Genomic DNA, 16,873 nt, shown 5'->3' with positions numbered 1-16,873 from the left:
TACAATTGAAAAGTTTTGGCAGTAAGTATTTCATACCTTCTCTCAACTTTTTAGGGTCCACTTTGACCCAAATCCCCTTACTGCCTTGTTTGGTATTATTGCAAATGAAGATATAACTCTAAATACTCCAAACCTACAGGTATTAGTTTTTACCTCTCTTTTAGCAAGAAGAGCGATCTTGCTTAAATGGAAGGAGTCTACCCCTCCTAAACATCTTCAATGGCTACGTGCTATTATGTCGTATTTAAATTTAGAAAAGATCCGCTGCTCAGTCTTAAATTCGAAACAATCTTTTTATGATATTTGGGGACCTTTCCTAAATTACTTTTCCAATTCATAAAGTTTAACAGTGCACAGACTTTTATGTATATTTTTATCTTCTCTTCTTAAGTGAATGTTTTTTTTTCTAATTATCCATTGTCATCCATCAGCATTTTTCTTTGGTAGTTGGTAGGGGGTTGACTTTTTATATATATAAAAAATTTCTTTTATGATGTATGACCTATCTTTAAATTTTTGATTACAGAGTGGTATACATTTATGTGTTATGCTATAACATTTTGATCAGTTTTATTACAATATATGAATGTACAGAAGTTATGTTGAGACGTATCTATGTGTTGCACTCTGTAAATCTTTTTTTCTTCTGAATAAAATATTGCAAAAAGAAAGAAGACTGCTGTCATGAATTATAAATCTGAGAAGAGACTGAAGGGTCATTACCTGAAGATTTGCTTCTTCAGCTCTTTCATTGTCTTCAACATCAATGACACCAGTGTAATCATCTTTATCACTGTCTACCTGCTAACAAAAGACAGCCTTTCTTAGTCACATGTGGCCAATCAACCACAGACAGAAAAACAATGCTAAATTTAAAAATTTATAATTGCCAGATATCAACCAACTACAGTTCAGCCCTCGTTATCTGCAGTTTCCGCATTGCACAAATTCAACCAACCGTGGATCGGGAAAACCCGGAAGTTCTCTCTTCAGCACTCGTTGTTTGAGCATGTACAAACTATTTTTTCTTGTCATTATTCCCTAAACAATACAGTATAACAACTATTTACATAGAATTTACATTGTATTAGGTATTATAAGTAATCTAGAGATTAATTAGAAGTACAGGCAGTCCCCGGATTATGAATGAGTTCCGTTCCTGAGTCCGTCTTTAAGTTGTATTTGAAGTCAGAACAGGTACATCCGGTATTATTTAGTGTCAGTTAATAAAATGTTTTTCTTAGTATACAGTATATATTTTACCTTTCTATGCATATAAAATTTAAGAAAAATACGTATTTCAGTAACTAAACCACTGCGTTGCTTAGTAATAATTGTAGCTTTCATCAGGGCAGGACCTTTCACATGCTCCATTAAAATTGTTCCGATCATTGGCCGACTGTAGCCTAATGCTTTTCCAATGACCGATGGCGTTTCACCTCTTTCTGATCACTTTATTACTTCCACCTTATTTTCAATTGTGATCGTGATTATTTTTGTGAACAGAAACATTGCGGATTCAGAGCTGCACCAGGTCCTAATGTCCACCGCACTGAGACAAGTTAAATAAAGTCCGGGGTTCCGCTGGGTCCTAAAGACCACTGCACCGAGTCAGGTTAAATAAGGGACTTGAGCATCCATGATTTTTGGTATCCACAGGGGGGTCCCGGAACCAATCCCCCATGGATAAAGAGGGCCGACTGTACAGTACTTTTGAACCCGACATTTAATAACATAGCTAACAACAGTATTACATTACATTGCTATGAATATATACATTACATGTCTACAGGATGTGTTGGAAGGCAGAATACAGTTGGGATTTCTGGTAAACTCTCATAATAATGAATGCATATACTTACAGAAGCAAGAAAATGGCTTTTACTTCTGAATACTTCAAAATAATGCATATACTTTGATGATAAATTTACTCTGAACTTTTATTTTACACGGACTCCAAAGTGGTGAAGTATTTGGCTACTTTTTTGACAGCATTCGTAAGATTTGCCGATTTTAAGCTTTATTTTGCGGTCAAGATTGAATTTAAACAATTACAGAAGATGACCTTGTGACTCTGACATACAACCATGGGGACACACATGTATATCAAATACACTGAGCATCAGCACAGTGGATTTGTTTTGGTTCATCCAGAACAAAGCAATATTTAAAGCAGAAAATCACAATTAGTTCTCCAAAGCTTGATTTTGAGTGTCTGCAGCATGTTAGACCACTAGTCATAGAAGCAGAATTAGGCCAGTTGGTCTCGAGTCTGCTCTGCCATTCCACCATGGCTGATTTATTGTCCTTCGCAACCCCATTCTCTTACCTTCTCTCCGTAACCTTTGATGCCCTGACCAATCAAAAACCAATCAACCTCCATTTCAAATATACCCAATAACTTAGCCTCTAACTTGTCTGTGGCAATGAATTCCATAAATCCACCACCTTCTGGCTAAAGAAATTTCTCCTCATCTCTTCTAAAGAAACGCTCTTATATTCTGAGGCTGCAGGTTGCACGTTGACTGCAGGTTGCATTTTCGCGCTCTGACCCCAAATTTTAAGGCCTTCTTTCTGTTTAATCTTAAATGTTAATTCACAATCTTCGAGGCCATCTTTCTCTCGGCACTTTAAAAACATACAGTATATGTATGCTACCATATACTATCCTGAAATTCATTTTATTGCAGGCATTCATAGTAAATACAGAAAAAAACAAGCAAAATAATAATAAATGAGCAATAAATAGAGAACATGAGATGAAGAGCTCTTGAAAGTGAGTCCAAAGATTGTGGGAGCAGTTCAATATTGGGGTGTTGGAAGTAATGCCTTTGGATCAATAAGTTACTGATGACACTTTTTTTTAAAGTTTGAAGCTGAAATGTGACTTTTGCAGTAAGGTTGAACAGTTACCGGTCACTCTATTTCCAGGGAAGCCAAAATTTAAAAAAATGTAAGTGCTGAATTTTCACTTTAGGTCAAATTAGGCTAGCTGAGTACTGACCTCATGGATAGAGGAAGTAGTAATTACACAAAATATTTCATGCACTTTTTGATCAGTTCCTTAGTCCCTGAAAGACCAAGATATAAACCAGCTCTGTGCAGTTTAACCAACCTGAATTGTGTTTCATGTACGCATTCTGCAGATACTAGAAATCCACAGTTCCTCCAGCATTTTGAGTGTTACTGTGTTTTATGTGCCATGCTGATACACTTCATGCATCAAAATGTTTGCCTACTTCTCTAATCCTGATGCTGCAGCTTGCTTCCCTTTCTTGTTAGTTATCAGTCAATCAACAAATTTGACTGGTGCATGTGTCAGTGCAAATGTCCACATACCATTGTATTCATCGCTCATTAATGAAACAGTCCATTCATTTGTTAAATGATTTCGCTAATTGGCACTGATAAATTGGTACAGAGATTAGCACGTTGATTTATTATTGTCATGTATGGAGGTATGGTGGAAAAGATTTTCAATGCCACCCTGATAGATCAATTCATCACAGCAGTGCATTGCAGTACTACAAGGGAAAGCAATAACAATAAAATATTACAACACAGAGATTTCACTTAAAGATCAGCTTATTTTGTCACATGTACATTGAAACAAAGTAAAATGCATTATCTGTGTCAAAACAGATCAGCAATAATCACTTCAAGGAAATGTGAAGATGGTTAAAATTGGACTGGGTCATTCTTTCCCTATCCATCAAAATGATAGGTTACAACGAATGTTCCATGTATCCTTTAGTTTGGAGTGCTTGTCTTTGCATCTTACAGTATTTTATACTTTATTCATTCCCAGCGCCATTTCTTCTGCAGATTGAAATACTTGTATCATTCATTCTGCCTTTGCTGCACATGAAGCTGCTCTTCAGATTCAGTTTATTGTCAGTTAGAAACCACAAATGCAATGCAGTTAAAAAATGAGACAACGTTCCTCCAGAATGATATCACAAAGGCACATGACAAAACAGACTACACCAGAAAATCCACATAACGTTTGGCAATCCCCAATCCAGAGTCCGGAGAGGCTGCTGAGTACTAAAATCACGCTACCACCTTAGCACGTTTCCAGGAAAGGAGCTCCAAACCCACCAGACAAAACAAGACCAAAAACTAAAGCTATAAGACCTGCACAAAACCACATAGTTACAACCTATCTTTGAATGAAACCTTCATAATCATCAGCCAGCATTTTGTCACAAGTATTATTCCAAAGCTCAAAGTAGATTTATTATCAAAGTACATAAATGTCACCATATACAATCCAAAAATGCTCTTTCTAAATTGCCGAAACGAATTGACAACCCGATAGTTAAACATACTTTACGTATATGGTTTCAATTTCGGAAATTTTTTGGGTTGACTCAGTTCGTTTTAAATATTCCTATTGTATCCAATTGTTTTTTCCACCCTTCAATTATAGACCAAGCTTATTCGGCTTGGAAGACTAAGGGATTACTACGATTTTCTGATTTATTTTTGGACAATTGTTTTATGTCTTTTGAGCAATTATCTAATAAATATAATTTGCCTAGATTTCATTTTTTTAGATATTTACAGATTAGGCATTTTTTAAATACTGTACTTCCTACTTCTCCAAATTTTGTGTCTTCAGATATTTTGGAGAGTTTGTTTGAATTAAACCCTTTTCAAAAAGGGCTTATATCAAAACTTTACAATATAATTATGAAGATATGTTCAGAGCCCCTTTATATGACAAAAATGATTGGGAAAGAGAGCTTAATCTTATTATTCCTATTGAGAATTGTGATAGATATTAGTTAATACAGCATTAAGAAGACGGACGCCTCACGTCTTAATAAGCTGGTAAGGAAGGCGGGCTCTGTCGTGGGCACAGAACTGGAGAGTATGACATCGGTGGCAGAGCGGAGGGTGCTGAGTAGGCCACGGTCAACCATGGAAAACCCTGAACATCCTCTGCACAGCACCATCCAGAGACAGAGAAGCAGCTTCAGCGGCAGGTTGCTATCAATGCAATGCTCCTCAGACAGGATGAAGAGATCATTACTCCCCAACGCCATTCGGCTCTACAATTCAACCACCAGGAGCAAGACATGTTAAGTGCCGGGGTTAGGACTGAGCTTAAGTTACCACTCAATGCACTTTAGTAAACTATTTAAGAACTTTTTAAAAGCTATTTATTAATGCTTTTTGGGAGGGTGATTTTAGATGCATATCATATTTATACTGAGTTAATTACTGTATGTAATTAGTTTTGCTACAATAAGTGTATGGGACACTGGAAAAATGTTGAATTTCCCCTTGGGGATGAATAAAGTATCTATCTATCTATCATCTGTATGTGCCAAACATTCATTAATACAGTTTAAGGTCGTACATAGGGCCCATATGTCCAAGGATAAATTAGCTCATTTTTATTCTTATATAAATCCTATTTGTGATAGATGTCAATCTGAAATAGCGTCTTTAACTCATATGTTCTGGTCGTGTCCACTTTTGAAAAAACATTGGAAAGATATTTTTGATATTATCTCTGCGGTATTGAACATTGATTTACAACCCCAACCTATTACCGCAATTTTTGGTTTACCAATGATGGACTCACTTCATTTATCTTCTTCCGCCTGTCGAATGATTGCATTTCTTACTCTAATGGCTAGAAGATCTATTTTGCTGAATTTGAAGGAAATTAATCCTCCCACTGTATTTCATTGGTTTTCTCAAACTATGTTATGTTTAAATTTAGAAAAAATTAGAAGTGGTGTATTTGATACTTCTATTAAATTTGAAAAGATATGGAGACCATTTATTCAATATTTTCATATGATGTAATATGATCCTGTTTCAAGCCTATTTGATTTTCCAGCTTTAATTTTATATATGTTGAGAGGATCGGAGTTGACGACACTGATGATTATGTACTCTTGTGAGATATTATAAACAGCCCTTTTTTTCTTTTTCCAGTTTTTCTTTCTCTTTTTCTTTTTTGCTTTTTTTTCTTTATTAGCTATTAGATTATTAGTTTAGTTTTTTTGCATAATAATTTTTTTCCTTTCTCTGTTTTTTTATATTATATATTATGATATACCTAGATTTACCTTGTTCATCTATATGCTGTATCGTTCATGATTTGGGAATACTCATTTATACTGTAATCTTTGCTTATGTATTCTTTCATGTGCAATGGTAATGTGTATGTTTGTAATCCCATTACCTATATATCAATTGTATTTTGTTGATATTATTAACAATAATAAAAAGATTGAAAAACAATCCAAAAATTCATTCTCTTGTAGGCACTTACAGTAACTTCAAAGAGAAATAACAAAATAGGAAAAAATAAACAAACAATAAACATAGAGACCATGAGATGGAGAATCCTTGGAAGTGAGGCTATAGGTTGTGGGTTCAGTATTGGGTAAGTGAAGTTCAATGAAGTTATTCCCCCTGGTCCAAGAAGAGCCTAATGCTTGAGACCTGAACTGGCAGTGTGGATCTTGAGGTTCCTGTGGCTCCTTCTCTGATGGCAGCAGCGAGAAGAGAGTATGGCCTGGATGGTGGGGTCCTTATTTCAGTGCCGTATTTCATCCCCTCCTTTTATACCCTTTCTTAATTCTACCTCCAATTTAAATGTATCAATTGCAATGCTTTGTTAGCTTGTTCCTAGCAGATTTAACAAGTGTTCTGTTGCTGACCTGATTTCCCACATGGCATTAAGATCCAATTTAGTGCAGTGATATTTATAAATGGCACACTTTAAATAACTCTATTTCAGCACATTCTTTGCAGTTAGTTTCATTTTGATAACTTACCAAAGTCATGTGCACAAGTACATGTATGCACAATCATAAACTTATTTGCAGAAGCAACACAGGCACATTGCATCAGATACACAACATTCACCAGAAAAACAAATTAGGTAAATGATGCACAATTTTATAAGAAAGAATGCAATTAGAACAAAAATAAAGTCTAACATGTGTGAAAAGTATTTATAGCTCTACTGAGGAAGTGATTAAGGTTTTGTTTAAGAACTGCATGGCTGAAGGAAAGTAATTGCTCTTTAACCTGGTGGTCTGAGACTCCAGGCTTCTGCCCGATGGTAGCTGTGAGAAGATGGCATGGCCCAAATGGTTGGAATCTTTGATGATGGATGTTGACTTATTGAGGCCTCCTGTAGAAACCTCCAATGGGGGGTTGGCGATGTGCCTGTGATGTATTGGGCTGAGTTCACCACTCTCTGCAGTTTCTTAGCTTTTTGGAATTTGAAAGCCCCACCAGGCCACAATGCAACCAGTCAGAATATTTCCAACAGCATATCTGTAGAAGTTTTCCCACAGTGTTCAGTGACAAGACAAACTTCTTTAACCTTCTGAGAAAATGCTGGGTCTTCCTCCTTGTGATTCCGTTTACAGTATGTGCTGGGTTTAGGACAGATGTTAACACCCAGGCATATAAATCTACTTTCTCATAGTGTGTTGCTTACAAAGCCAGACAGGGAGCTAAACACCTTCTCAAAAATCACTTGGACTCAAAGCTTTCTTCTGGGTTTTTAATAAGAAAACTTTGTGAAAAGGCATTGTTGTTTCATGGGCAAATAAAGAGTGGATGGAGGTGGAGGTGGATGTGTGCTTCAAGTCTAAATCTGAATTAATCTGCGCAAGAAATGATTTAAAAAAACAGCTTATGAACTGGAAGTGATGTTTGTACAAAACAAACAGCGCCTCTAGAATACACCCCTGCCTGAATTCCATGTCGACTTAACGACCGAAACTAAAACTCAAATTATCATTTCATTATGTCTTTAGCAACTAGTCTTGAAACAGTCTTATTGCAGTCATTACTCATTTTTGCTTCAAAAATATTGTCCTTGATGAAGTACTTGCTGATGAGCAGACAGGGTGCTCACCCAAAATGACGAATGAGTTACCCTGAAGCAGGTGGTACTTTCTTAATAAGTCCTCCAACTTGGAGTCAAGAAAGGGACAAAGTTTACTAGGGTACCTTTGGATTGGGAGAAGTTCCTGCTTTGTGATGTACTGCATATACCTGCCTTAGACCAAGGAGGATTCTAATCTTTGCCCAATCCAGCTGATCTGTGCTAAGAGATGGTTTACAAATGTGCTAAGCATTGCCAAGGCAGTCTTTGGTTTCTGCTAGAATCTTCTCTTTCATATAAATACTGCTCTCACAGGGTCTGAAATGACTTTGGTGCCCACCTCCAGAACATTAGCCTCAAAATGCATTGACAGTGGGCTGATGAGCATGATTGAGGCAGACTTCACCTACTATAACCCAACCCAGGTCCAGTAGTTGGGCATAAGGTTTCTGACCACTGTACTGTTCATGTACCTTATGTGCACAGATAAGTGTCGCTGCCAAGCAATAGGAGAATTTCAGCAGAACAGTCAAGTGGCGGTGGGGGGGGCAGGAGTCTTATCAGCTATAAAATGTGAACAATTGTGTGCAGCTTCAGGAGTTGGGATTTCATTTCTGTTGTCGGGAATATGGTCATAGTCAATGATAGTTGGCAGACTTCCCCTCCTACTGACTCTGCAAAAAGAAAACAAATTGGCTCTGCTTCCGGTAATTTCTGATGTTCCAGAACATATAGGGAAGTAGCTACATTGATGGATGCTCAACTGGTCCCCCGCCATGCCGGGTTGCAGGTCTGCTGGAACCGGTAGTAGCCCAAAGTGCTGCTGTATCTGGGTCTAATTTTTCTGGTGTCATTAAGGTCTTGGCTCAGTTCCCTGGAGCCACTGCTACTCACCGCACTGTGTCTATCCGTGTTCAAAGTATATTTATTATCTAAGTATGTATACAATATGCAACCACAAAACAAGAAACCCAATAGAACCCACTTAAAAAAGACCATCAAATACCCCAAAAAATGCCAACAATAAAATTAAACAAATAGCATTCAGAACTGAAGTTCATGGAAGTGAGTCCACAGCCACAAAGACAGTCATCACTACAGCTGTCTTAGGAGTCCATCATTTACAGGCGACATCTTCAGTTCAGCACAGAGACAAGAAAACCTTGCAGAGCAGCGAGTTAAACACCAACTCGTCCAATGCCTCTGGCTTGACCCCCTGACCTTTTCAATCTGACCCGGTGCTTAAACTGGCTTAACCTCTGGTCCTTCCTTGACCTTGAACCTGGGCCCTGCCACTTTGATACATTCTTGGGGCCTGAGACCCAGCACTTTGATCTGGCCCATACCCCATCTTTCCAATTCAACCTGGTGCTTAAATTGGTCAGACCTCAGGTTATTGCTTGTTCTCGGACCCGGGCCTGGGCCCTGGCGCCTTGCCTTTGCCACAACAAATCAGCTCCACGTCTGCTCCAGCAATAGCTAAACATTGGCTCATTCCTTGCTTTCTGGCCCAGGCCCCACTGTCTCATTTCAGTTCACGCACACCATCCTGCACCTTCAAGACTTTAGTTCACATTACAAAATGTGCCAGGTCACACAGGCGGTTCAAAAGCTCAACTCAAAAAGGGAAGTTACAGGCTATTGATTTTAGCAACCGTATCCTGGAAGAAGCATGATTAATTCAGTAATTTATCGTTTGTTTTTGTTTCCTGCCAGCAAACTGCCATGCTTCACAAGCACCATCTCAAACAGTGTTCCACAGTATCTTGATACTGCTTCTCCAGTTCTCCTTGCTACCCTCCCCATATTTCAACCACTATCCAGGTGACTGTCCTATCCACAATCGGATTGACTATTCTGGCCGGACTCGGTGTCTCACTCGAACTATCGTCCATTGGTGATTTATCACTACAGCCTGGTGCGGCAAGTGAGGGTTTTGGTTCTGTGGTAGTTCAGGAGGAGAGTTCTGCAAGCTCAGGAGGAGGGTTGGGGAAAAATTTAGTGTGAAGCAGGACAGAAAGCTAGTTCTTACTTTGCCTGCTGCTTTGATTTCATCCTCTGCTGAGCAATTTGTGGACAGTTCAATGCGAGGAGGGTTGATACTGGACCAGGTGTAGGGTAATGAGCCTAGCCAGGTGACTGACCTTTTGGTGGGTGAGCACTTAGGGAGCAGTGACCACAACTCCTATGTACAAATCCTTGGAGAGTTTTAAACTGGAGTACGGCAAATTACATTAGGCAGGAACGAATAGGTGTTAATACTTTTTTCCCTACCAAGCACATCAGACATGAGGAGGGTGCTTAAAGATCAATTACAGAGTACAGGAAAGGTATTATATGCTCCTGTTAGAAGGAAAGATAAGAGAACCTTGGATGTACAGCGAGGTGATGAATTTAGTTAAGAAAAGGAAAATATGTAAAACTTTGGAAGTTAGGATCAAACGAAGCACATGCAGAGTGTAAAGAAGCCAGAAAAGAACTAAAGAAGGGATTAGGAAAGCCAGGAGGGGCCATGAAAAGTCCTTGGCAATTAGGATTATGGCAATTCCCAAGGCATTCTATACATATGTCAAGAGCAAGAGGATAACTAGAAACACTCAAGAATAAAGGGGGGAGCCGGGAAACAACATTTGCTTGGATGCGAAATTGCTAGTGATGTACTTAATGAGCACTCTGCTTCCATATTTATCAATGAACAAGATATGGATGACCCAGGAGATCAGTGCTGAGTGTATAAATATGTTAGAAGTCAAGTAGGAGGAAGTGTTGGGCCTCATTATGAGTATTAAGGTGGATGCCCCCAGGGCCTGATGGATCTACCCCAGGTTATTGAAGGAGGGAAGAGACTAGACCGCTGTGCCCTTGACCAGTATCTTCCTGTCCCCTCTAGCCCCAGGCGAGGTCCTGGAGGACTGGTGAGCAGCTAATGCTGTACCTGTACCTATGAAGGGAACAAGAGAAAATACAGGAAACTACTCAGGTGAGTCTCATGTTAGTTGTAGGGAAAATACTGGAGAAAATTCTTAGGGATAGGCTATATGAGAATTTAGAAACCCGTGGCCTAATTAGGGAGATACCTTACCAACTTGTCTGAGGCTTCTGATAGGATGATGACAGACTGATGAAGGTATAACAGTTCATATAGACAATATCCACTTTAGTAAGGTGTTTGACAAAGTCCCACATGGGAGGGAATCCACTGTTCTATGTTCTATATTAGAGGGCTTACACAAATGGTCAGTTCTTCAGTAACCTTCCCAGAGAAATTACCACCACTGCCTAAGTCAACTGTTGGTTCATACACCTTTGATTCTGCTTAGGCAGCCTCAGTTTTGTGCTCCTCCTTAAGCGGACTTAATGTAGCTTCTACAAGGGCTTTCAATTTTATGCTTACCACACTCTGCTCTCATTCTTGCTGCTTCACTTCTGGCGCATGATCTTGCTGCAACTATGCTGATTATGGTTTTGCTTGAGCATCATGAAGATACAACCACACACCACATTCAGACCTAACTTTCGTGTTGCTCGGGTCACAGGCTGACATTGTAGCACATTGTGCTCAAATGTGTCTCCAGTCTACAGGAGATGCCTTTGAAAGAATGTGGGGGAAAGCTGTAGTACCTGACCACCAATGTGGTCATGGGTTGAACACAGAAACTCCTCACAGGTTGCTAATGCTGTAGTAGGATTATGCACCCCTGAATATAGCCTAAGCATTTTACTGTGCGTTTAAATTAACCATGTTGTCCAGTCATCTATTACTTATAAAAAAGAGGCTGCAGCCATTGGGTTTCATAATTTGAACAGGATGTTCTGTTCTTTATATACAAACAAAGACTTTTCAAAGATGCTGTGAAGTGCTGCTAGAACCAAAATATTATACTGTTACACAGAAGAAACAAAGTTCAAATGAAAGTAATATTTCACTAATTTATTTCCTTCATCGTCCTTTTTTGACTAACTTATGTGGGGCTGCTATCATTTTAAGTTTGGATCATCTGTAAAACTGACTTCCTAAATTTTTGAATCCAATTGTGCTTATATTAAAGCATTTATTTTTGAAAGGTTGCCGGGTACCTGTATGATCGATTCAGTTGTGACCTTAGTCAACAAGATGAACTTGGCACTGATCTCTTCCTTTGAGAGAGCATTGATTTTAAGGAATTATACCTTTACTTTTTCTAAAAACAGATAATCCTGATGACTAACTCTTGCTATTAGTTTGATACCCAAGGTGAACTATTACCAACCACAAAAAGCAGGATTTCCCAGTAGCTATGTTAATTCTAATCCCCATACTGACTTGTTGGTTCATGGCCTCCTCCACTGCTACAATGAAACTACTCTCATGTTGGAGTAACATCTCATATCCTGTTTGGGTAGTCTCCAGCCCTAATGGCAAGAACATCAATTTCTCCAACGTCTGGTAATTCTCTCCCATCCGCTCTCCCTTAATTCCTCACTGACACCTCTCTTACCTCTTCTCTTCACCTGCCTGTCACCTCCTCTGGTGTACCTCCTCCTTTCCTTTCTCTCTTGGCCCGCTGTCAGATTCCAGCCTTCTTTCTTCACCCCCTCTCCCCACACACCTGGCTTTATCTATCACCTTCTAGCTTATGCTCCTCCCCCACCACTCCCCTCCACCTTCCTTTCCAGTCCTGATGAAAGGCCTCGGCCTGAAACGCCAACTTTCATACATGCTGCCTGACCTGCTGAGCTCCTCCAGCATTTTGTCTGTTGCTCTGTGACCTGACTGGCTTTAGTCAACATCTTGAATGACCTAACTTTGTGGCACCTCTTAAACCTGACGTTAAATCAGATTTAAAAAGAACAAAAATCCTGCCATGAAAATCATCACCAAAACCACTGCATAGGATTGATCTCACAGAACAGTAGAAGACAGAAATGGCTGTTCACATTTACAGTTATGGTTTGGACTACATTAATAAATAACATAAGATATACAAAGCAGGCCAGGCAGCATCTATACACTGTCAACGTTTCGGGCCGAGACCCTTTGTCCTGACGAAGGGTCTCAGCCCGAAACGTTGACAGTGCTTCTCCAGTGTTCCACCAGCATTTTGTGTGTGTTGTTTGAATTTCCAACATCTGCTGATTTCCTCGTGTTTGCTCTAAGATATACAAATTCTGCTTCACTGTTGGGGAAAAAAAATTGAGTTACACCATTATAATTACATATTTCAGGTACACAGACTAACTTACAGTTAATGGAAAACTTTTGACATGATGTCACTGTTGGAGCACAAGAAATGCAGCAATCTATACACAAGCTCTCAGTTATGTGATCATGGCAACCAAATAACTTATTTTAGAAACAAACAGAGGGAGGGACATTACATGAAATCGCAGGGAACTTCTACAACCTCCAAAAATGAAAGGAAAAAATCCTTTAAAAAAATTACAGGGACTTGATGGCACCCGCCCCCCCCCCCCCCCCCCAATAGTGTAGAATTCTCTCTGTATTGCAGCTCAGAGGCTCAGAGTTGGCCCAGTGTTTTGTGTGCTGGAATTATTGAGTTTGTGTTTAGTTTCAAAACAGATTTACAGCTTTGACAACAAAGGAGATAAAAGTTATAAAGTATTTTCAGATTGTGTGAAACTCGGCTTTCAAAACAACTGGACTAACTATCAAAACATATCATTCAGGTTAGCGTTAACTAACACACACACACACACAATGCTGAAGCAATTCAGTATGTTAAGAAATATCCAAAAAAAGGAATTAACAGTGGTCATTTCAGGATTTAGTAAGGGTCTCCACCTGAAATGTCAACTGTTTATTCCTCTCCGTAGATGCAGCCTTACCCACTAAATTTCTCCAGCATTTTGTGTGTGTTGCGCTGGATTTCCAGCATTTCCAGAATCTCTTGTGCCTAGCTTTAATACAAATACTTACAGAAATAAACAATTTGCAAGAAGACAACCACAATGTTTACAAAACTATGGAGTGGGATTTGCATTGAGAAAACAATCTATCTCATGATCAAGATTCAAATTTTTGATCACAAGTACATCGATTTTACATAACATGAAGCCGGACGTGTGTTAAGAGACAAAGGTTGAAATAAAAATGAATGTTGTCTTTATCTAATTACTATTTCTCCCCATATAAATTCTGTCAGTATGGATTTTTAATTTGATAGTTAAATTTTTGGGTAGTTATCTGTGAATTCTCCAAGTGTGAGTTTCCATAACCCAAACAGCGGTAATGCAGGGATCACATGAACATCAATCCCAGCTGGAAAGAGGATCATCAGGGCATTGAATTGGTCAAAAAACTAAAATATTGGTCATCAATTACACAAACTGAAGGATGTGTAAAACAATCGCATAAGGGTGTTGTGTTTATAAAGAAGCGTAGGCTAGCACCATAGACACATTTACTACAGATTATTTTCTTTCAGCATAACTTTTGCAAGGAAGCCCAGATATACAACACAAATTACTTTGGCGAACTGCTCATGGGAGATGCATTCTAATAACTAATAATACTAGCATGTTTAAAAGGCACAGACCTCAGTCCTCACTCTTCAAATAGTGCCTTCTCAATTCCTTCTCACTGGTCTACACATCTTCAGTGCTGCTTTGCAGACTGTTAGATCTGCAGGTATCAGTAGTGTACACCAGTTATATATGGGGAGACACCTGTACCATCAGGATTGAATCCACTTTGTACCTAACAATATTGTAACTTTTTTTTTAAGTGATTGACCTCTGAGTCCCTTTCCAACACTCGAGCTTACAGCTTCATATGGAACATGATTTGGACTATGGCCCAACATCAACAGAGCTAAATGTAGTCACTGGGTCCTATTAATGAACAGGCACCAGCTGTCTGAGTCAGCAGTGCAGGATGGAGTCCAACCCTAAGCTTCTGAGTTACAGTGGTGCTAGAAAATTTGTGAACCCTGTAGAATTTTCTCAATTTCTAAAATATGATCAGATCTTCACGCAAGTCATAAAACTAGATATAGAGAACCCAATTAAATAAACAACACAAAACATAATTTATTTACTGAAAGAATGATCCAATATTGCATGTATTTGCTGGAAAAAGTGTGTGAACCTCTGGGGTAATGTCTACAACAAAAGCTATTTGGAGTCAGGAGTTCTAATCAATGAGTTGAGATTGGAGGTGTGGGTTGTAGAGGTGCCCTGCCGTATGAAGAAAAGATACAAAGTCAGATTACTGACAGACTGCTCTTCTCAAGAATGATCTATGTACATCATGCCTCGATCAAAACATTTTTTGGAGGACTTTAGAAGAATTGTAGAGATATATTAGGCTGGAAAAGGCTACAAAAGCATTTCTAAAGACCTCAGTGTTCATCAGTCGACAGTAAAAGAAATCGTTTACAAATGGAGGAAACTCAGTACAACTCTTCCTAGGAGTGGGCATCTTGCAAAGATCACACCAAGTGCATAATATGCAATGCTTAAGGACATGAAAAGGACCAAAAGAATAACAGCAAAAGAGCTACAAAAGTCTCTCGAACTTGCTAAAGTCTCTGTTCATGTCCACTATAAAAAAAAACACTGAGAAGAATGTTGTCATGGAAGGACACCAGAGGTAACAACCATTAGTCTCCCAAAAAAAACACTGCTGAACATCTCAAGTTTACAAAAGACCACCTGGATGTTTTACAATTCTTCTGGGACAATGTTCTGTGGACAGATGAGCCAAAAGTTGAACTTTTTGGCAGAAATGCACATTGCTATGTTTGGAGGAAAAAGGGCACTGCACACCAACACCAAAACCTCATCCCAACTGTGAAGCATTGAAGAAGGAGTATCATGGTTTGGGATTGCTTTGATGCCTCAGGCCCTGGACAGTTTCAATTATTGAGGGAACAATCAATTCATCATTGTTTCAAGATATTTTACAGGAGAATGTCAGGGTAGCAGTCCGTCACATAAAGGTGAATGGAAGTTGGATAATGCAACAAGACAATAATCTGAAAGACCAGAGTAAATCAACAACAGAACAGTTTAAAAAAAAAGAAAATTCATGTTTTAGAATGGCTGAGTCCAAGCCCTGACCTTAATCCGAGAGAAATGTTGTGGATGGACCTGAAGCAAGCAGTTAATGCAAAGAAGCCCACCAACATCCCAGAGTTATAGCAGTTTTGTAAGGAGGAATGGCTTAAAATTCCTCCAAGCCAGTGTGCAGGACTGGTCAACGGTTACCGGAAACATTTGGTTGAAGTTATTGCTGTACAAGGGGGTTACACCAGTTTCTGAAAGCAATGGTTCACATACTTTTTCCAACAAATACACGTAATATTGGATTATTTTTCTCGATAAATAAACAAGCAAATATAATATTTTGTGTTATTTAATTAGGTTTTCTTTATTTAGTTTTAGGACTTGGGTGAAGATCTGATTTCAATCTGGAAGGGTAAGACAAAGGTACACATACCAATCCCCATAGAAGAATCAGAAGTACAGAGACTGAACAGTTTCAAATTCTTGGGTGTCAAGATCTCGGAGGATCCAACCTGGTCCCAACATATCCATGTACTTATAAAGAAGGCAAGACAGAAGCTATCCTTTTATTAGAAGTTTGAAGAGATTGGTGTATCACCAAATACACTCAAAAACTTTTATAGATGTACCACGGAGAGCTGCATCATCATCTGGTATGGTGGGGAGTGCTGCTGCACAGGACCAAAAGAAACTGCAGAGGATTGTAAATTTAGTCAGCTCCATCTTGGGTACTGACCTACAAAGTGCCCACGCCATCTATAAGGAGCGGTTTCTCAGAAATGCAGTGTCCATTATTAAGGACTTCCAGCACCCATTGCATGCCCTTTTCTCACTGTTACCATCAGGCAGGAGTTACAGAAGCCTCAGCACACACTCAGCAATTCAGGAACAGCTTCTTCCCCTCTGCTATCCGATTCCTAAATGGATAGTGAACCCTTGGACACTACCTCAGTTTTTTAAAACATATATTATCTGTGTTTTGCATGATTTTTAATC

General features: G+C 39.0%; 1 protein-coding gene across 5 annotated transcripts in view; it reads right to left on the bottom strand.

Annotated features, from left to right (window-relative positions):
- Positions 1-16,873, bottom strand: part of fbxo9 (F-box protein 9) — a 105,850-nt gene that overhangs the window by 78,783 nt on the left and 10,194 nt on the right. For 2 of the 5 annotated variants that reach the window (XM_059982049.1, XM_059982047.1), the window contains exon 2: positions 724-804. The exons of 1 other annotated variant lie outside the window; for it this stretch is intronic. In XM_059982049.1, coding sequence (XP_059838032.1) covers positions 724-804 — 81 coding nt within the window. The remainder of the gene's footprint in view (positions 1-723; positions 805-16,873) is intronic. 2 more of the 5 variants (XM_059982050.1, XM_059982048.1) reach the window with 1 other exon arrangement.

This window comes from Hypanus sabinus, chromosome 10 (assembly GCF_030144855.1).
Source record: "Hypanus sabinus isolate sHypSab1 chromosome 10, sHypSab1.hap1, whole genome shotgun sequence".
NCBI lineage: Eukaryota > Metazoa > Chordata > Chondrichthyes > Myliobatiformes > Dasyatidae > Hypanus > Hypanus sabinus.
Note: the sequence above shows the minus strand (reverse complement) of the source record. Positions and strands in the feature narration are given on the sequence as shown.